Source organism: Chamaea fasciata, unplaced genomic scaffold, assembly GCF_029207755.1.
Source record: "Chamaea fasciata isolate MVZ Bird 193981 ecotype frontalis unplaced genomic scaffold, bChaFas1.0.hap1 SCAF_20, whole genome shotgun sequence".
NCBI classification, from domain to species: domain Eukaryota; kingdom Metazoa; phylum Chordata; class Aves; order Passeriformes; family Sylviidae; genus Chamaea; species Chamaea fasciata.
In genome coordinates, this window is record NW_027094105.1 from 5,165,997 (window position 1) to 5,183,102 (window position 17,106).

General features: G+C 49.6%; 1 protein-coding gene across 2 annotated transcripts in view; it reads left to right on the forward strand.

The window, feature by feature from the left end:
- The window catches only part of COL27A1 (collagen type XXVII alpha 1 chain), a 186,692-nt gene that overhangs the window by 139,326 nt on the left and 30,260 nt on the right, over positions 1 to 17,106 (forward strand). For both annotated transcript variants that reach the window (XM_066200944.1, XM_066200945.1), the window contains 9 exons: positions 4,522 to 4,575; positions 4,710 to 4,754; positions 4,885 to 4,929; positions 5,143 to 5,196; positions 5,920 to 5,973; positions 8,262 to 8,315; positions 9,868 to 9,921; positions 10,624 to 10,677; positions 12,523 to 12,630. In XM_066200944.1, the coding sequence (XP_066057041.1) occupies positions 4,522 to 4,575; positions 4,710 to 4,754; positions 4,885 to 4,929; positions 5,143 to 5,196; positions 5,920 to 5,973; positions 8,262 to 8,315; positions 9,868 to 9,921; positions 10,624 to 10,677; positions 12,523 to 12,630 (522 nt within the window). The remainder of the gene's footprint in view (positions 1 to 4,521; positions 4,576 to 4,709; positions 4,755 to 4,884; positions 4,930 to 5,142; positions 5,197 to 5,919; positions 5,974 to 8,261; positions 8,316 to 9,867; positions 9,922 to 10,623; positions 10,678 to 12,522; positions 12,631 to 17,106) is intronic.

Sequence of the window (17,106 nt, forward strand, 5' to 3'; positions counted from 1 at the left end):
ACACTGCCCTCTGTCTATCCCAACTTACAGAAGGGATGTAATTCAATTCAGAATGGAAACATGAATGCAGCCCCTGCCAGATGTTTGTGGATTCCATGAGCTCTCTTGGTGGATGCTTCATTAAAGTAATTCTGCTTTTGAAGGAAATGTAAATAACAAATATGGTTTTGATTGTAAAGAACAATAGAGACTTTTTGGGGTCTGCATTTTCGTTGTGATAGCTTTTTTTATTGTCAAGATATGTATATTTTTAAAAGAAAAGCTTTTTAAAATTGGTAACCTTCTTTTTAGTCCTGACAGAGCTATTGTTCCTTCACAAGTCTTTGTTTATTCCACCAAACTGATACTGAACAATCTTCCTCAAATGTTATTTCCTTTCTTCTCTTCCCTAAGGAGAAGAAACTTGGACATGTGAGCCCAGGCTCATTTCCCTCCATCTGTACTCAGTGTAGCACTTGGATATGTGCTTAACATCCAGCTAGTGACACCTATGTACATGCTTAAACCTAATTATTTAACCAAATCAAGGTTTAAATTTGGAGGCAGTTGGTCCAGCAAAGCCCTTGCCCTGTGTCACTTAAATCCTAAAGCACATTTTTGCTAATCAGCTCCTCACAGCAGGAAAACGTGTGTGGTGTCCTAAGGATAATGTCATCAAAAACCTGGGAATCTCTATGAAAGGCTGAATATCAACCAGAGCCATGATTTTGTAACTCACATTATAAAGCTGCATCTGAAATCCTCTGTAAAGTGCCTTAGCTTGCCCTATTCTCCTGGCCAAAGTGCCTGTCAATATTTCTAGAATTTTATCCTCTCGCTGCTGGGTTCTGGCTCAGGTGATACAGAGGAGCTTTTCAAATCCCACAGCACATTTCTCTTTTCCACTGTGCCCTTCATTCATCCAGCTCCTGCATCAGCTGCTGCTCAGGTGAAGCCTGCAAATCCCAGATAAGGGGAGCACACCTGCACTCCAGGCCCTTTGCTGCTCCCTGCCAGAGGGAAGGAATTGCTGCCTCTGCCACGTGATGATTTCCAGCATCACCAGCTGTAGGAATTTGTAAATGCCAGGGATTTGTAAAGTGGTGTTATCTAAGCAAACCTGAAAACATTTGCCTTTCCAAGCCCAGCTGAGTTGTTGTTCATGGAGGAAGTGGAGGGTACTGTTTTGCTTCCAGGGATTTTTCTAGTTGACTGAGAAAGCCTTAGATGTGTTTAAGGAAAAGCTTGTTCCATATCCATGGCCAGGGATGTCTCCCTTTGGCTTCACTCAAGGCATCTGCTTGATTTTCTGTTTGGCCAGACTGTGATAGCGAAATATCAATATTTGGATAACTGGGTAAGGAAGGAGCTTTGGGTTTCTGGAAAGGAGCTGCTGGCTGCTCCTTCCTGCTGCTGTTCAGAGGCTGGTCACTGTCTGAGCTCTGAGAAGGTGTTTAACAGGAGGAAATGCAGCTCTGCTCTGCAGAGACACCTTGTTGGGTACATTGTTCTGCAGGAACACTGTCTACTTTAGCAGCAGGGTCTATCCCTGTTGCCTCACCTGGACTGGCAAAGCCTGGAGCTGAGTCCTCTGCCTTTGGGAGCTGTTCACATCCAGCCACTGTCAATAACCTCGTGGTCAGTCTGGGGTTTCTGATAGCGCTGCTTGGTGTTGCTCAGCACAGGGAAATGCTGTCCTGGCCTCCGCTGCCCCAAGGGCCCTGAGGGTCCAAGGGGAGCCCAGGGGCTGTGTTCAGCCCTGCTTGCAATGCCAAGCTGCCAGATCTGCAGGGGGAAGGCACCTTGAGGCTCCTGGCTTTGAGATGCTCCCGGCTTTGAGATGCTCCCTGGAGGGCTGCCAGGACATCACTCACTCATCTCTAACCAGCGTTGTCAGTTAAAAGAGAGTTTTAAAAATTTAACTAATTGACTAAATGTAGCTTTTCCTGTCGGGGTGGATTAGGGGAAGCCTTTATCCCAAGTTTCAGCCCAGGAGGCCAGAGAAGATGAAGCTGCCACACACATTTGAGAATAGAGAGTCACTTTCTCCTTCTTCAGGTCAGATGCTGATGAGATGTGTTGTGATGGGATTAGGCAGGTGACTGCTGTGGAGTGAAATTGCCCTGGCAGATCCTGCCATGCTGGTGACAGGGCTCTGCTGGAAGAGATGAGGATACTGTAAACACTTCCCTGGCCAGCCAGCCCTGATGGGAGCCACAGCCATCACTGAGGGCACCCAACAGCCTCCACCTGGCTCAGAACAGCCCCTGCACTGGCAAAGGGGCTGGACAGGGCAGAACAGGCTACAGAAGATGGGTCTGGAGGGACCAGACTCATTCCATTTTCCTTCCCACTGTAATCAGCACTGTAATTTCCATGTCCCTGTTGCTTCTGATCCCTGTTCCCTCTTCCAGGCCTGAGCTAAGGAATCCTTGCCCTCTGCACATCCTTCCCCGGATTCACTAGCAGGTCACCACATCATCTCAGATAGTAAAGATGTAATTGCACAAATATCCAAGTGGCTGCTCAAAGAAAAGGGGAACAGTTGGTTTTCCGGGGAGGATGAGCATTTGGCTGTTGAGGGTGCTTTCCCAGAGTGCCAACATCACACCCATGCTGACACCTTCCTTCCCAGTGCAGGTCTGTGTATTTGCTGGGTGTCCCAGTCACCCCAGGCAGCCTCCAAGATGCCTCCAGGCCCTGCTCTTCCACCAACCCAAGTAAAAGGGCTGTCTGACCTGAGCTGTCAGTAGCCCTGCTTTTAAATGACCTTCTGGTCTTTGTCATTGTGCTTTGAGGTTTACAGGGACATGGATTAATAAAACTTTTGGTCTTTACTGCTCTCTGATCTAGGGGCCAGCATGAGCCACTGCACTTGGGGTTTTGGGCTGATGAGAGGTGCTGTGACATTTGTGTAGCCCAGCCCCAGTTGTGAAACACCCCTTTGGTTGTGGGGATCCCATGTGGGGCACAGCCCTCTGTCTGTCTGTCTGTCTGTCCTGGAGGCCAGGTTGAGCATTCTTCAGAGCTGTGCCATACTGGCAGTGGAATACGGGCTCTTGGTTATTCAGTCTCTGCTCCTCTGAGCAGCACAGGGCCTTGCCAAGCTCAGTAGGAGTTTTTTGCATTATTTTATATTGACAATGTTTGTCTGCTGTAATAATTTGGCTGGGGTTCCTATACATTTCTGCTGTACACTGCCTTTCTTTGTGAGTCTCTCTCTTTGCCTGTCATCCTGGAGTTGCTTTTCTAACACACTGGCTCCCTAGCCCCGTTATTACTTTTGGCACTGGGTTTGCATCCCGATTAAGCACATTGGCTCCTGTTTTTCCCTTTCTGCATTGGCCAGCTCTCAGAATTCCTCTTACCACTACATTCTAGCACCACTCTGTGTTTTTATTTATTTATATTGCAGTAGTGCCTAAGAGTCCTAACTGAGCTCATGAACTGATTACGAACATGACGTCTGTTAATAGTCTCTTCATACGCCCTTTTTTAACTCTTTTATTTTCTTTCACTGTGGCTCCTTATTCTCTGTCAGTGTGAGGCACTGGTCTCTGGGGGTCAAATGGTGCAAAGGGTTGTGTGTTCAGCTTTCCTGAAATGAGCTTGAAAGATAGTTGGTCTTTTAAGTCCCTTTCAACCCAAACCATGTTTTCTGTGGTTCTCTGTTCATATCCTTACCCTCTTCCCAGGGCTCACCTCACTTGGAACCCTCTTAAAGAACAAGGATGCCCCTTCATCAGTGATGCCCAAGCTGTAGCATGAACTGTTTAATTTCAGCTACTCACACCTGCTCATTTGCAGCAGGGTGTGTGCCCCACACATCTCCCACAGTCCCTGTGCCCACTGCCCAATCACACACCCAGGAGCAGACGCCAGGCGTGGCACCAGACCCTCCCCACCTCCGTTGCACAAGCACCTGCCTGGTCCTTAACAGCAGCCAGATCTTTAAATATCACATAGCTGTAGCTGAGGGTTTGGAGCTCAGCTGCCAGCAAATATACCTTTCTCTTTGGGAGGAGTTTGGGGCCCAAGAGGATGTGAAGGTGCTGTACAGTGGGGGTTGTGCACCTCTAAACCACCACTGTGACCATGCCACAGTGTGGTGTGGCAAGGGTTAAGGCAAAGGTGTTGGAAAGGCAAGGTTTCTAGGGCGGAGAGGGTCTGCTATCAATGAGGCTGCAAGTGCATGTTTGTCTGTGCATTGCAAAACTGTTTTCATGTAACCATTGTCTGAAAATCAGGCTGTTCCTGGCCTGCTTTTCTCCTCTGGCTTGGGTTAGTGGTTGGTAGTTGGTTTAACAGGAATAAAAAGTGCTGTGTGCTGGTAACGGTGAGAAATGAAGCAACAAAACACAGAAAGAATCTTTTAGTCCTGGGCTCTGAGCTGCTGTGCTCAACCCAAGCAGGTATAAGTTGGCTTAGCCAGGATTGATCTCATGGACTGTCCTGGTGGCCAAGGCTAAAGTGACAGCTGGATTTTCCAGTGAGCCACATCCTCTGTGTCCTTATTTTTGCCTCTCCTTTGCCTCCCTCCAGGGTGCCAGAGGGCCTGATGGCCCCGCAGGCGAGCCAGGGTCGCGAGGCGTCAAGGTGAGTGCCAAGGCTGCTCTCAGCTCTGTTGTGAAATGCTCTGGGCAGGATCAGGGTCACATCCTCCTCCAGGAACAGGGATGTTCAATTGTTCCATGAGAATCAACCAACAGGGATGTCTTTTTGTTTGGCAGGGCCGACCAGGGGAGCCGGGCAGGGTGGGCCCAGATGGGCTGCAGGTATGTGCTCTGTGAGAGCCACAGCTGCCACTCCTGGGGACACCCACGTGTCCTCAGACCCTCCAGGCCAGAGCACACAGGTGTGTCAGCACATCCCCAGGTGGTAATTACTGTAACTGTGTGTTCACAGGGCAAGATGGGGGAGACTGGGGAGACAGGAGCACGCGGCTTCCCAGTAAGTGTCCATCCCTTCTACTTCATTTCATAACCTCAAGTCCTTAAGCTTTGAGTCCTGGCCCAGGAGGAAGAATCTGGACCCTATCTCACACTTACAGGGCCACCTCTTCCCTCCTGTCACTGGAGCATTTTTGAGGTGCACATTTCTGCCAAGAGATGTGGAGGGTTGCTGCTGGGTAGGAGCTGACCCTGCTGTTTTTAATTTTTCTAGGGGATCCAAGGACCTTCTGGACCTCCAGGAGCAAAAGGGGCTCCAGGCGACCCGGCAAGTGTCTTATCAGTCTCTCTCCCTGTCTTCCCTTGGACACAGGCACTTCATTTCTTTCTCCGTCTGTCTCCTCCCCACCACTTATCCCATTCCCAGTTTCTCTGTCCTTGCCAACTCCAGCGTGGTCAGAGATGTGAAAGACTTGGCTAGAGTCCTAGGAGCCATAAGGAAAGACAAGGTCAGACCCCTGGAAAGCAAAAGGGAGCCATGGATCTACCAGGGAGAGCGTAGGATACAGCCTGGGGTGGATTTTGGAAGGGAAGGTAGAAAAGGAGGGCAAGGTTGGGTCTGGGACAGGGTCAGATGTAACAGGAGGAGTTGGAGTGTAGGTGGAGTGGAAGGGGAAGCAGGAGGGAGGCTGATGGTGTCAGAACTGAGCCCACAGCTTTGGGGGAGTCACTGGGGAAAGACAGACCTCAAGGAGGGCCAGCAGTGCTGGACAGCGAAGGGAGAGAGCAAACCAGACACTTTCAGATTACCCACTGCAGTTGTTTTAGATGGGAGCCAGGAAGGTGAAGGGTCTTCTGAGCTCTTTGCCTGTTAAGGAGCCTCAGCACAACCACTGCTGGCCTCTCCATCCCACTGGCCAAACCTTGCACAGTGAGAACTCCTCTGAGATGTGGGAGGGAAGTGGGGTTTTATCTCACAGACCATCGAAGTGATGGCCCTTCAGAGATGAAACCAGTTGTGTGAAAAGAGCCTTGTGTCTCTCTTTTGCAGGGTCCCCAAGGACCACAGGGGCCACCCGGGCCTTTGGGAGAAATGGGGCATAAGGTAGGTCTGACCTTTGTTCCTGTTTGTTTTCCCCTTCCATGAGGAGTGGCAGGACTGAGGGAGGAGTAAATGTGCAGGGGAACATCCCTCCACACCTTGCAGTGTGGAATGAGCAGGAAGGATCTCCCTTAAGTCTGAAAGTCAGCTTCCAAAACAAACAGTGAAAATCAGAAATTTCAGCACCCTTTTCATCACAGCCCACAGACACCCAGCTGGTGGAAGTGCAGACCCAAATTCTCAGCAGAAGACACATTTCAAAGGTGACCACGGCAGGGACCAACTTTTTGCACCAGGGTGCAGAGTCAGGGACGCAATACAAGAACAATTCACACTGAGCACTGCTCTTGCCCTCTCCCTGGTGCTGTTGCTGACACGACACAGGTTTGCCAGCCTGCCCAGGTGGCCGTGGCAGCCCCAGCAGAGGCTGCTGCAGGCAGTGCAGGGAGCTCAGAGACGCCTTTGCTGCTGACAGTGCTGCTGGGCCGTGGTTGCCATGAAGCAGTGACACAAACACACCAAAACCGAGCAGTAGCTGCCAAACAGTGCCCTAATGGAGTGCAGGGGTGCCTCCATGGTTTCCCCCAACTCCTCTGCACTTTTGGCTTCCTTTCACTCTTCTTAAAATAATACAGTCTTGGCTCTTTCTGTCACGTGTGCCAGTGCCCCTTGCACAGCTCCTTTCTGTACGTCCTGAGCTGTAATGCAGACGTGAAGGTGGCTTTGAATGCAGTCTATGCAAAGTGTGTGAGTCATGAAAGTTTCCATTCTCATGGCTGCTGGACTGGATGGAGCGAGCTCTCAGCTTGGTAAACCACACTGGGGAGCTGGAAAGCTGCTACTGAGCCACTCTGGATGCTGCCAACCAAGAAAGTACAGACCTTCATTCAAGTCTGTAACTCCTCCAGGAGCCTTTCTCTGCACTGGCACCTCTGGAGAAACCAAAGCAGGATTTTTGCTTTCATTGGACCTTGAATTTTCTCATTGCGTGACATGACCATTTGTTCACAAACCCAACACACACCCTGCTCCCTCCTCTGCTTGAATCCAGTTCAGCAAGCCAGGAACTGGCTTTATTCCCTGGGTAGCTCCCTTGACTATGTGCTCTTTTTTCCTTTATTCCCAACTGTAAAGAGAAGGGAGATTGTTGTCTGGAATGCAAATATCATAAGTAAATAAACCACTCAAATCCTTTAAAGAGAAGCTTTACTGTCCCATCTTTGGGCTTGTTTTACAGACTCTCATTCCCCACGCTTCCCAGAGGTAGGAGCAAATGTACAAAGATTAAAGCTCCCAATAGATCTTGGAACTAAAGATAGTGAATAACTGTGACCCCACTATCAGGGGCTGCACATGGACTGAGTGAGAACAGTTTGCAAGGTCATTCTCACATCTTCCATCTTTCTATCTTAATTCCTATCTTTGTCCAGGTCAAGCATTCATTTTTGGCTCTTTGAGGGATGCCAAACCCCTCTACCAGAGTCTGTGCTCACACAAGAGCAAGAAACTTTCAGCCAGTCCAGCCTGGGCCATGGATTTCTGGTCTGAGCCCAGGTGTTGGCCTTTAGATATCTGCTGGCGCTGTACAGCCACAGACAGCTGGCTGATGGATGTCGAGGCTAATCTGGCTGAAATTTGTGCTGGAGGGCTCAGTGTCAGCTTGCTGCCCTCAGCTCCCTTTTGCTGGCAGCACCATCATACCCCTGCTTCTCTGGAAATGGGGGACAAAGGTTCAGCTGGAAGATGTGGCCTGTGGGGCAGCTTGACCCTCATCAGGAGGAGCCTGTTGGTGCAGAGGATGTGCTCACACCAGTGGGAATGGAGAAGTGAGGCTGCAGGGAGCAAGAACAAGAGCTCAGCCAAACCTTTCTGTCACCCACTGTACCCGCCCAGCCTGCTGGACCCTTGCAAAGAGCTTCCAGTTCTCATTCTGGACCTTTTCCCTCCTATCCCAGCTGGTTCCCGTGCTGCTCCCTGGTGGGGCTACTAACCTTAGAAAGCAGAGGGATTGGAAGGAGGCAGAGAAAGGTGCTTGGCAGAGGAGGCTGGGGAGAGGGGAGGTGTGAGAGTTGATCAGAGCCCTCTCAGAATCCAGGCACGAGGGGCCTCTTTGATGCTGTGGACCCCGAGCCAGCTCCAGGGAGGTAATTGCATTGCAACCAGGGCTTGGCTGTCCCAGGAGAGCTCTGCTAAAGGAGTTATGTCTTTGATCTTGCCTTCTGCTTCGTTACAATGGGTTTTTCATTATCTTGGTTTTTGTGTTTTGTTTTGTGGTTTTTTTTTTTTTCCAGGGACCGCCAGGCTCAATGGGACAACCTGGTCTTGCAGGTGAACCTGGCATGAAGGTAAGAAAAACCCCGAGTGCAATTTCTCTGTCAGACTGGGGAGATAAATGGCAACTTGTGTTCCTGAAGGACTGAGTGCCATTGCAGCAGCCAAAGCAGAGAGTGCATTCAATAAAAGATAAAACTAAAGCTAAAACTAAAAAAAAAAAAGCTAAAACTGGGTTAATTTTAGCCATTTTTACAAATTCCTGAGCCCCATCCCAAGGGAGAGGCTGTCAGTGCTGGGGAGAAACCCCATCCCAGGGGTCTTGTGCCTCAAGAACTGTGAAGGGCCTTGGAAATGAAGCTCAACTCTTTGCAGATCCAAAATCTCAATGGAGAGAGAAGTCCTTGAGACTCAGAGTTCCAGGCAGCTTCTAATTTGAAACCAGAAGAGCCTTAGGACTTAAAAATACCCTCAGCCGAGGTCCTGCCACAGTTTCCAAGCCTCAGCTCTCTGGGGACTAAACTCCTCTGATGGTTAAGGGGGAAGGGTGCCCTGCTCCAGCCCATGAATGCACCTTCTTGTCCACATAAAAGCCATCTCTTTGTTTGAGTAAAATCCCAGTGCTGAGCAGCTCAGAGGGGGCTTTATTTAATCCTAACCCCCTTGGTCTGAAGATTTGATCCTGTGAGCAGAGCTTTTGAACACACTCTGTGTGGGAATTAAATGCAATTTCCTCTGTGCTGCTCTTCACTCCCACCCCCCACCCCATCCTTTGCCACGTTTTCCTTGGCAAATCTTCTGACACTTCACTGGAGCTACCGTGTCTTTGGCATCCTGATTCTGCAGGAGTGTTTCAGCTCCAGTGCTCCTGGCTGGCCCTCCTGGGAGCAGGACAGGACACGATGATTTGCAGACACCCCTTTACCTGCTGGCCTTGCTGGGAAACTGTGGAATGAGAGTCCCCTCATGCTCCTTCTCCAAGGTGGAAGGAGCTGGACCAGGACTGGTCTGTGCAGAGCAGTTTGCAGTGGGATGAGGTTTATGGATGTCTACCTCAAACCTTTTTCCCTTGAAGCTTCTGCATTTCCTGAGCTCTCTTCCATGCAAAGCAGATTGCTCGGATGGGCACACATGGGATAGAGCTGCCCCATGGCCATCCTGCCCCCAGGGCCACATCGGCAAGATCCATTTGTTGGCCAGCTCCACCGCCTTCTGTTGATTGATTTAACTGCTATCAAAGATTCAGGTTCTTCTGGAATTGGGGCTAAAAGAGCTGTTGGGGTTTTTTTTCTCCCTCGCTCTGGTCGTGTCTGCCACCACATCACATTGCACCCACCCTGCTGCTTGTCTGTGAAGGACCATGCCAGAGAATGCCTTCTGGATCTGCAGCTTCAGGCAGCTCAGACCCCTCTGTGCCCCCTGTCCTGTCAAGCATCATTGCAACAGAGCCTGTGAGATGTGTCCATCCTTGCTGCCCCTATGCTGGCCCTTTGAAAACTCAGATGAAGGTGTTTGTGTTGGTGAAGGAGAGAAAGATTCAAAATTAGGAGGGCGATGGGAAGTACTTCATGCTCCCTCACTGTCAGTAAAGAGCTTGTCTCCCTGTATGTGCTTCCTTCTTTTTAGGGTGATCCTGGCCAGTTAGGAATCCCTGGAGAGCAAGGTCTCATTGGCCAAAGAGTGAGTATGGTCACCTTCTGGTGGGGCTTCTGTGCCTCGTCAGCTCCCCAGAGGTTCTGCCCTGGCCCTCCCACAGCCCGGACAGGCTGACCCTGTTCTCTGATCCCTGTTCCTTCTGTGGGTGGTGGAAGCACCTTCCCCGCAGAGCCCACCAGCTCACCAGTCTGTCTGAGCCTCTCAGATGCCACTGTGACGCTGAGTGTGAAAGGGGCAGTGTGGGAACAGACCCCTCCTGTTTGCCAGGGGCTGTGTCCGTGCAGGGCCGGGCAGGCTGCAGCAGAAGCAGGGAAACACTGGATATACTGTGTAGGCGTGGGAGGGGGGGATGAATGCATGGATTGAGGCTGGCAGGGGCTGTGTCCCTTCCCAGGACTGAGGTCAGGAGGATGGAGCAGGATGAGGAAGCCCCAGGTTAAATGAATTCAGGCTGAGCTCCTCCTCACACAGGGAAGGAGGGCTTCCCACAGGCCAGCAGCAGGTCTGTGGAGGAGAAATTGTGGCTCAGAATAGAGCAAGAGGCTGAATTCCTGCTCCTGCTCCAGGAAGAGCTTGTTCAGCATTAGGGTGTGAGATAGGACACGTGTTAGAGTGCAGGGCTGAGCTCCCACCACTGCAGCCTGGCTGCTGCTGTCAGCCAGCTGCAGAAAGCTCAGGGGAAAGCACATTTAGGCACAGCCTTATGGTGTTTGCTTCTGTCCACAGGGAGAACCCGGGCTGGAAGGGGACAGCGGGCAGCTCGGGCCAGATGGGATCAAGGTAAAGCTCACTCCCACGGAGCTCCAGCTCTCACACACATCTCTGTGCACTCCCTGTGATTCCCAGAGCTGGGGTGAGGCCAAGGGGATTATTGGGTCTTCTGTGGAATAAGCCTCTGCCCTGCAATCTCTGAGGACTTTTTTCTGCACACACATAACAAACCCCTCCTGTTTCACTTCTCTACCCACGTTTTTTGGCATTTGATCAGATCTCCAAAAAGGTCAAGTGCTTCAAAATCTGGTTTCCAACAATTTGTCCATTTTATTTGAGTCTTTACAGATCAAATTTCCAACTAATCAGGAATTCCTGGGCCTGGCAAGGGAAATCAGGAATTGTTCATCACTCTCCCCTGCAACAGTGACCAGAACAATGTTAGAGAGTAAAGAAACCAGATCCCCTTCCCTTGGCAGAGCCCCAGGATCTCACTCAGGGTTCACTCTGGATCTCACTGCTGTGAGTTTGCTACCTTGCCTTTGGAACGGGGCTCTGATTCCTGTCCCTGCACAGCCAGCCTTTCCAAACGGGCCAACAATTTTGTTCCATGGAAAGAAGGAGCAGCCCATCCCACAACAATGCAGTTTATTGCTTCTGTCTAGTTAAACTATTTGCCATGTGTCTCTACTTCTGCTTATCTCTGAATGTTGGACCAAAAATCTCTTCCTTAAGGACAATCGAGGCTTCTGTATTCTCTTGCACTGCTGGCTGTGCCCAGGAGCTCTTGAACCAAAGCTGCTCTTTCCACCCCAAATGTGTCTCTGGACACTTAGCCAGATGTGTCTGTGCTCTTTAACCAGATGAGATCTTGTTGAGCTCTCCCAACACAGGTGCAAGAGGAAAATGGTTCAGTTCAAGGCTGCTTGGCTGCACATGTTGCTCTCAGTATTAAGCTGGCCTTTATCACTGTCTCCATATAATTTTGAGTGGTGGTACTGAATAATACAAAACATTTACAATGTTTTCTTTATCTTGATAGAAGAAAAGCAGCTATAAATTTACTTCTTACACTTCTAGGATTGCATTTTTGGTCTGCATTCCAGCTGGTAGATCTTGCCAAATACTGAAATGTTATTATCTGCCAGATTTTTTCATAAATTTCAATGACTGGTTTCACCAGGAGAGCTTTAAGTGGGTATTGGGAAAATTTTCTTCACTGAAAGGGTGGCCAGGATTAGACCAGGAAGTGGTGGAGTCACTGTCCCTAGAAGTGGCACTTGGGGACATGGTTTAGTGGTGGTTTTGTCAGAGCTGAGCTGAAATTTGGATTCATTCATCTTAAACATCTTTTCCAACCCAAATGATTCTTTGATTCTATGATTCTGTAATTGTCAGAGCAGTGATTTGACAGCATACCCACTGCTCAGGCCGCAGATCCTTTACAGGGCACAGTGACACAGTTTCACAGAGTGTTTATTGGAGCCCTGGGCTGATTTCTGTTTGGCAGCAGGAGCTGAGCAGCTGCTCCAGACAAACCCATCCTATTAAAAGTCTTTCAGCATCCCAAGCTCAGGGCTTCTGGATGAGGCAAGGGAGACTTTCCAAACTTGTCTGCCTGCCTCATTCACGTGGGAGGTTCAGGCCTTATTGCAGGAGACCTAAAGGGGTTCAGGTTACTCTGTGTAATGGGGGAGTTCCTTCTCCTTCAGCCAAGAGATTTAAAAGGAAACCTGGGTTTGCTCCTTTTTTAAAATGTCAAGTGTATTATGACTCATTCATCCTTTTTCTTGCAGGCTCTCTTCCTCTCCTGAAATCTTAATTATGTGGTGGGGTTTTCCCTCGCAAGAGCTTTGTACAGTGACCCATGTGTTGTGTGGGTATGAAAACCTCCCACCCTCCTCTCTTCCACAGGGTGACAAAGGAGAGCAAGGCCCAGAAGGAGAGAAAGGAGAAAAAGGCACTGAAGGACTGAAGGGAAAAGAAGGACCTCCAGGATATCCCGGCATCCCAGGTGTCCGAGTGAGTCTGTGAAACCAGCCCTTGGTGACCCGTGGGTTCCCTGTAGTGATGAGTTTGTCACCCAGGACACTGCTTAGGCCAGGAGGTCACCCGAGATGTCACTTGTCGTAAACGTTTTGGTAAAGTGTGTTGTTTTCATGAAAAACTACGTCCAGGAGATGGTTTGGTCGTTCAACTGGGATTCACACCTGGGAATGTGCATCTGATCTGCCACAGGCTTTGAGAAACGGTGCCTCCCTCCCACACATCTGTAAGATGTGTTAGAGAGGGAGGCCCAGAGGACTGAGAGGGGCTGATTTTTCCCTGATTCCCACAGCCTGGGCCTGGAGCTTGGAATTGGCCACCTTGTGCCTTCTCTGATGGTTACTTGCTTGCTTCTGGTTTTCCCTTCTAAGATTTCCCCATTAAATGCAGAAAACAAGTAGAAGAAATCAGCAGGATATGACTCCCGAATCCTCAGCGAATATCCTGGAAATGTCTGGTTCACTTGGAGTCTGATCTTGGTGCTGTAGAAAGAAAGAGTTTGATTCTGGCTCTGGGGTGAGAGGAAGCAGGGCGGTGTCAGGTGGAAGAAGGCTCTGCCCAGTGCCCCAGTGGGCTGCTCTGCAAATCAGGCCTTTCTACTTGAAATGTGGAGTTTATCAGATTGATGACATGGTTTATTCACTGTGCTTGTTGTCTTGGGTCAGAGTTATCATTTATAACATTTATTCAGGGTGACTGTTGTCTTGGATCAGAGTTACCAGCAGCGAGGGCTTGCAGGGCTCATTCGGCAGAGGGGTAGCCCAGCTCCGTGGGATGCTCTGCTCCCCTGTGTCTCACCCCTCCTGCAGCTGGGGAACATACCAGCTCCAGCCTCACACTCCTGTGGAATAGGAGCAAGAAGCCCAAGTTTAAAGGCAGCTCTGAAATCCCAGCGCAGGCTGGGTGGGAAGCAGCAGGACCAGCAGGTACTGCCGAGCCCTGGGTGGATGCTCCATGGTGAAACGTTGATTTTCCTTTTGGTGGTGTTGTGGCTGGCTAAAAGGAGGGCAGGGAGAAGGGTGTGAGGGGATGGAAGCAGCGAAAGAGATGGATTTATGTTATTTTTGGGCTGAGGTTGGGATTTGAGCACTGACTCGACTAGAAAGTGGAAACATTGGCTTAATACTGTAGTGCAGCACCATAAATGTGCAGAATAAGCCTGTAGTCCTGCCCCAAATAAGGCCACCCTTGGCCACAGGCTCCTGTACCCAACAGGGAGCCCTTTCAGGATTGGGATCGTACCACAGGCAAGGGTGGTCCCCAACACCACAGCTCCTTCCCAGCTGCAGGCTGGCACAGCTGAACAGTCGCCCTCCATGTGCTGTGCTTCTGGCTGGTTCACGTGTTTATATTGTGTGTGTTTTAAGAACCAATAAAAATACTAAAATCATGCAAAAGCCATATTAAGTTATAAAGTATAAAATACAGATTCTCTCAGATTCTGTCCCTGCTGTTTGCCAGTATGTCCCTGGGAACATGATGCTGTTTTCTGTTTTATTTTTTTAAAAAAAAAAAGAGTCAATAGAGCCAAGATTCCTGCTCATAATCACTCCCTTTCGTTTTTGGTTTTTTTTTACTGTAGAGTGCTATATTTCCATCTACTATTTTAATATTCTTCTTTATATTTCGTTATGCCTAAATCAGGCAGACTTTCAGAGCTGCATGGGCTCCAGATCGTGCTGCCTCCCCTGCCAGACACTGTTACCTAACGCTGGTGTTCCTATCCTCACTAAGATCATTTAAATATGGAAGTCCTCTGACAGAAGCATTTTCCTCTTCCCATTACTGAGAATTTCATTCTACATTCCCATGGAGAGTACAAGTATCAGTGGGACCTTCCTTAAATTTCTGTCAAGATAAGGTTTACAGCTCAGAGGTGCAAACTGCTAGAGATAACTCCAAGCCCCTCCTTTCCAGCTGAGGGTTAGGGGCTGGAATATCCAGCCAAGCCATCCTCTGGAGGACATCTGCAAAAGCCACCACAGGCACAGCCCTCCACAAACTGCATGATGCACGGAAGTCTTTAAGGCTACTGGACTAAGATAACAAAAAATCTTGAAGGTTGTTCAGCCAAAGGCAGATGTCAAGGCGACAAACTCCTGTCCAGGATTTGTGTAGTGGCAGGGAAATTGGCTGGGGAAGGTGTTGGAAGCACATGGATTGCAGGGAGAAGGGAGCCTGTTGGGTTTGGGTGCTGCAGATACTGAGGGATTCCACACCACCCTGTTGTGAATGGTTTTACTACTTCTGATGTGACAGAAGTTATGCTGTCCAATAATCAGTTTAGATGGTTTTAAGAACTTCATCTTTAGCTATTGCATCTCCATTTGGCCTCTCTGGGTGTGACACCCCCAAGTCTTTGCATCTGTGCTTCACCACATTCCTTTCTGGATCCACTGATGTTTTCCTGGGCTTTTCCTCAGCAGTATTTCTTGGGATATCATGCTCAGCTGCAAAAGGGGACAGGGAAGATGTTGATGTTTTGTGCCCTTAGTAGGGGAGGTGCACACACAAGGATCTGTGCAGTTACCTGTGCCAACACACTGAGCTCCATTTGGGGGTGTGAAGCTCATCTTCTGCTTCTGGAAGTTAGTTTGAGGAAGCTGATGCCCATCTGCAATTATGGACACAGACAAGGCTCTCCTAAACCTTGGCTTGTCCCTGTCTTACTCCAGAGAGGGGACCCACAGGGACATGCCCTCCATGGACAGCAACAACCTCTGGAAAAACCCTTTTCATCACAAGGTTCTGCAGCCACACCACGTCTCGAAGGTTTGTCCTTAATGCCAAGGAAATGTTTAGTCTTAATCTTTATTTTGCATATGTCTACAGGAATGTGACACTTCACTATCAAGTGTCCTTGTGACAGATGTAGGAAATGAGGTCCCAGATTGCTCTGGAATGATCTGACTTCATTGCTGGTACGTTTTCAGCCCATTTTGTGTATCCTGGCCTGGAGCAGAGGCTGGTGCTGGCAGAGCAGGTAGAGGAGCTCTGGGGAATTTGGCACGACCAGCTCACACCTAACGTGGCAACAGGCCAGCATGAAGGATGGTAGGAGATTAGAGGATCTGGAGCTCCCTGGAGATGGCAGATGAAGGGATGTACCCCAGAGCAACTTGGAAAGCTGGAGGAAGCACAGAGGGTGTGTGCTGCAGAAGAGAGACACTCACCTGCTGATTGATGGGGTCAGCAGAGGCACATCTGGCTTTCCTGAGCAAGGCTCCATTTTCCAGAGAGTCATCCTGATGCTGCTAGCACATGACTGCCTGAGCACAACCAAACTTCCCTGAGTGCTCAGGAAACATTTTTTCAGAGATCTTTAGCTTTAACTTGGCTCAGTCATTTCCAGCATTAACATATCTGAAAACCGGTTTGCAATGTGGTTTTGAATCTCAAACAAAAAGCAGCAGGGAGGCCCCAGTCAAGTCTCTGGGGTAGTTTGTACGTGTTTCATCGCCAGTGGATTTCAGCAAACAAACCTGGCAGCTGAGATGGTGCATGAGCTTCACAGCTGTGGCTGGCAGAGCTCGAGGCAGCTGGAGCTGAGATAAATGAGTATCCTCTATCTTTTGGTCACTTTGTCCAAGTTCACACTGCTCCGTTCAGCCCCAGTTCCTGCTCAGTGGAGGGATGGGCCAGTTGTCCCCCTGGCCATAAGAGAGGAATCAGAGCACCAGTGCAGGATCCAGGTGGAATTTCCAGAGGTGTGTACCTTGCCTGAGCTGCCTGCCCACATATTATCTCCTACCAGTGGTTTCTGCCTTCTAACACAAACTCATTGCCTTCACTTGACCTTGTCTCTCTTCTGAACATGACCATTTGCCCCCTGGTTTGAACAACAAAAGGCAGAAAATCCCTTCCCCTTGCAGAGCGCCAGGGGCTGTTTGGGCATCTGCATTCAGAGAGACTGGCTGGAAATCCAGACTTTTTGTATGGGCAAAGCACAGCAAGGATATTCTCCTCAGTGTGTGGGGACACTGGAAAGTGCAACAGCCTGGTGAACTCTGGCAAGGCATCCATCAGCAGTGCAAGTGTCACGGTGTGGTTTGCCAAAATAAAAAGATAATTTATCTGCTCATCTGTAAGGCTGTGAGGGAATAGTGCCACAGAGCCTGAAACATGCAGAGAACGTCCCTGGAGAGTAACCTGCATTTACAAAGGATCTGAGTGCCCCTCAGAGCTGCTCATTGCATCAGAGGATGGTAAAAGCCAGAGGTTTAAGTCACTGCTGTGCCACCAACAACCTGGTCACAGCCTCTTCCTCCAAAAAATGCTTCCCACTGCTGCTGCTCCTATGCAGTGGTAGAAAATGTGGCATTTCAGCCCTTCCCTGGGAGGATGACAGATCCAGCAGTGGCTGAGGAAGGCCCAGGCCAGTTGGCAGAGGGAGGTGATGGGTTTCCAGCTGCACTCTGTGGCTCTGCACTGTGGTTTTTGTAACATGCTGGT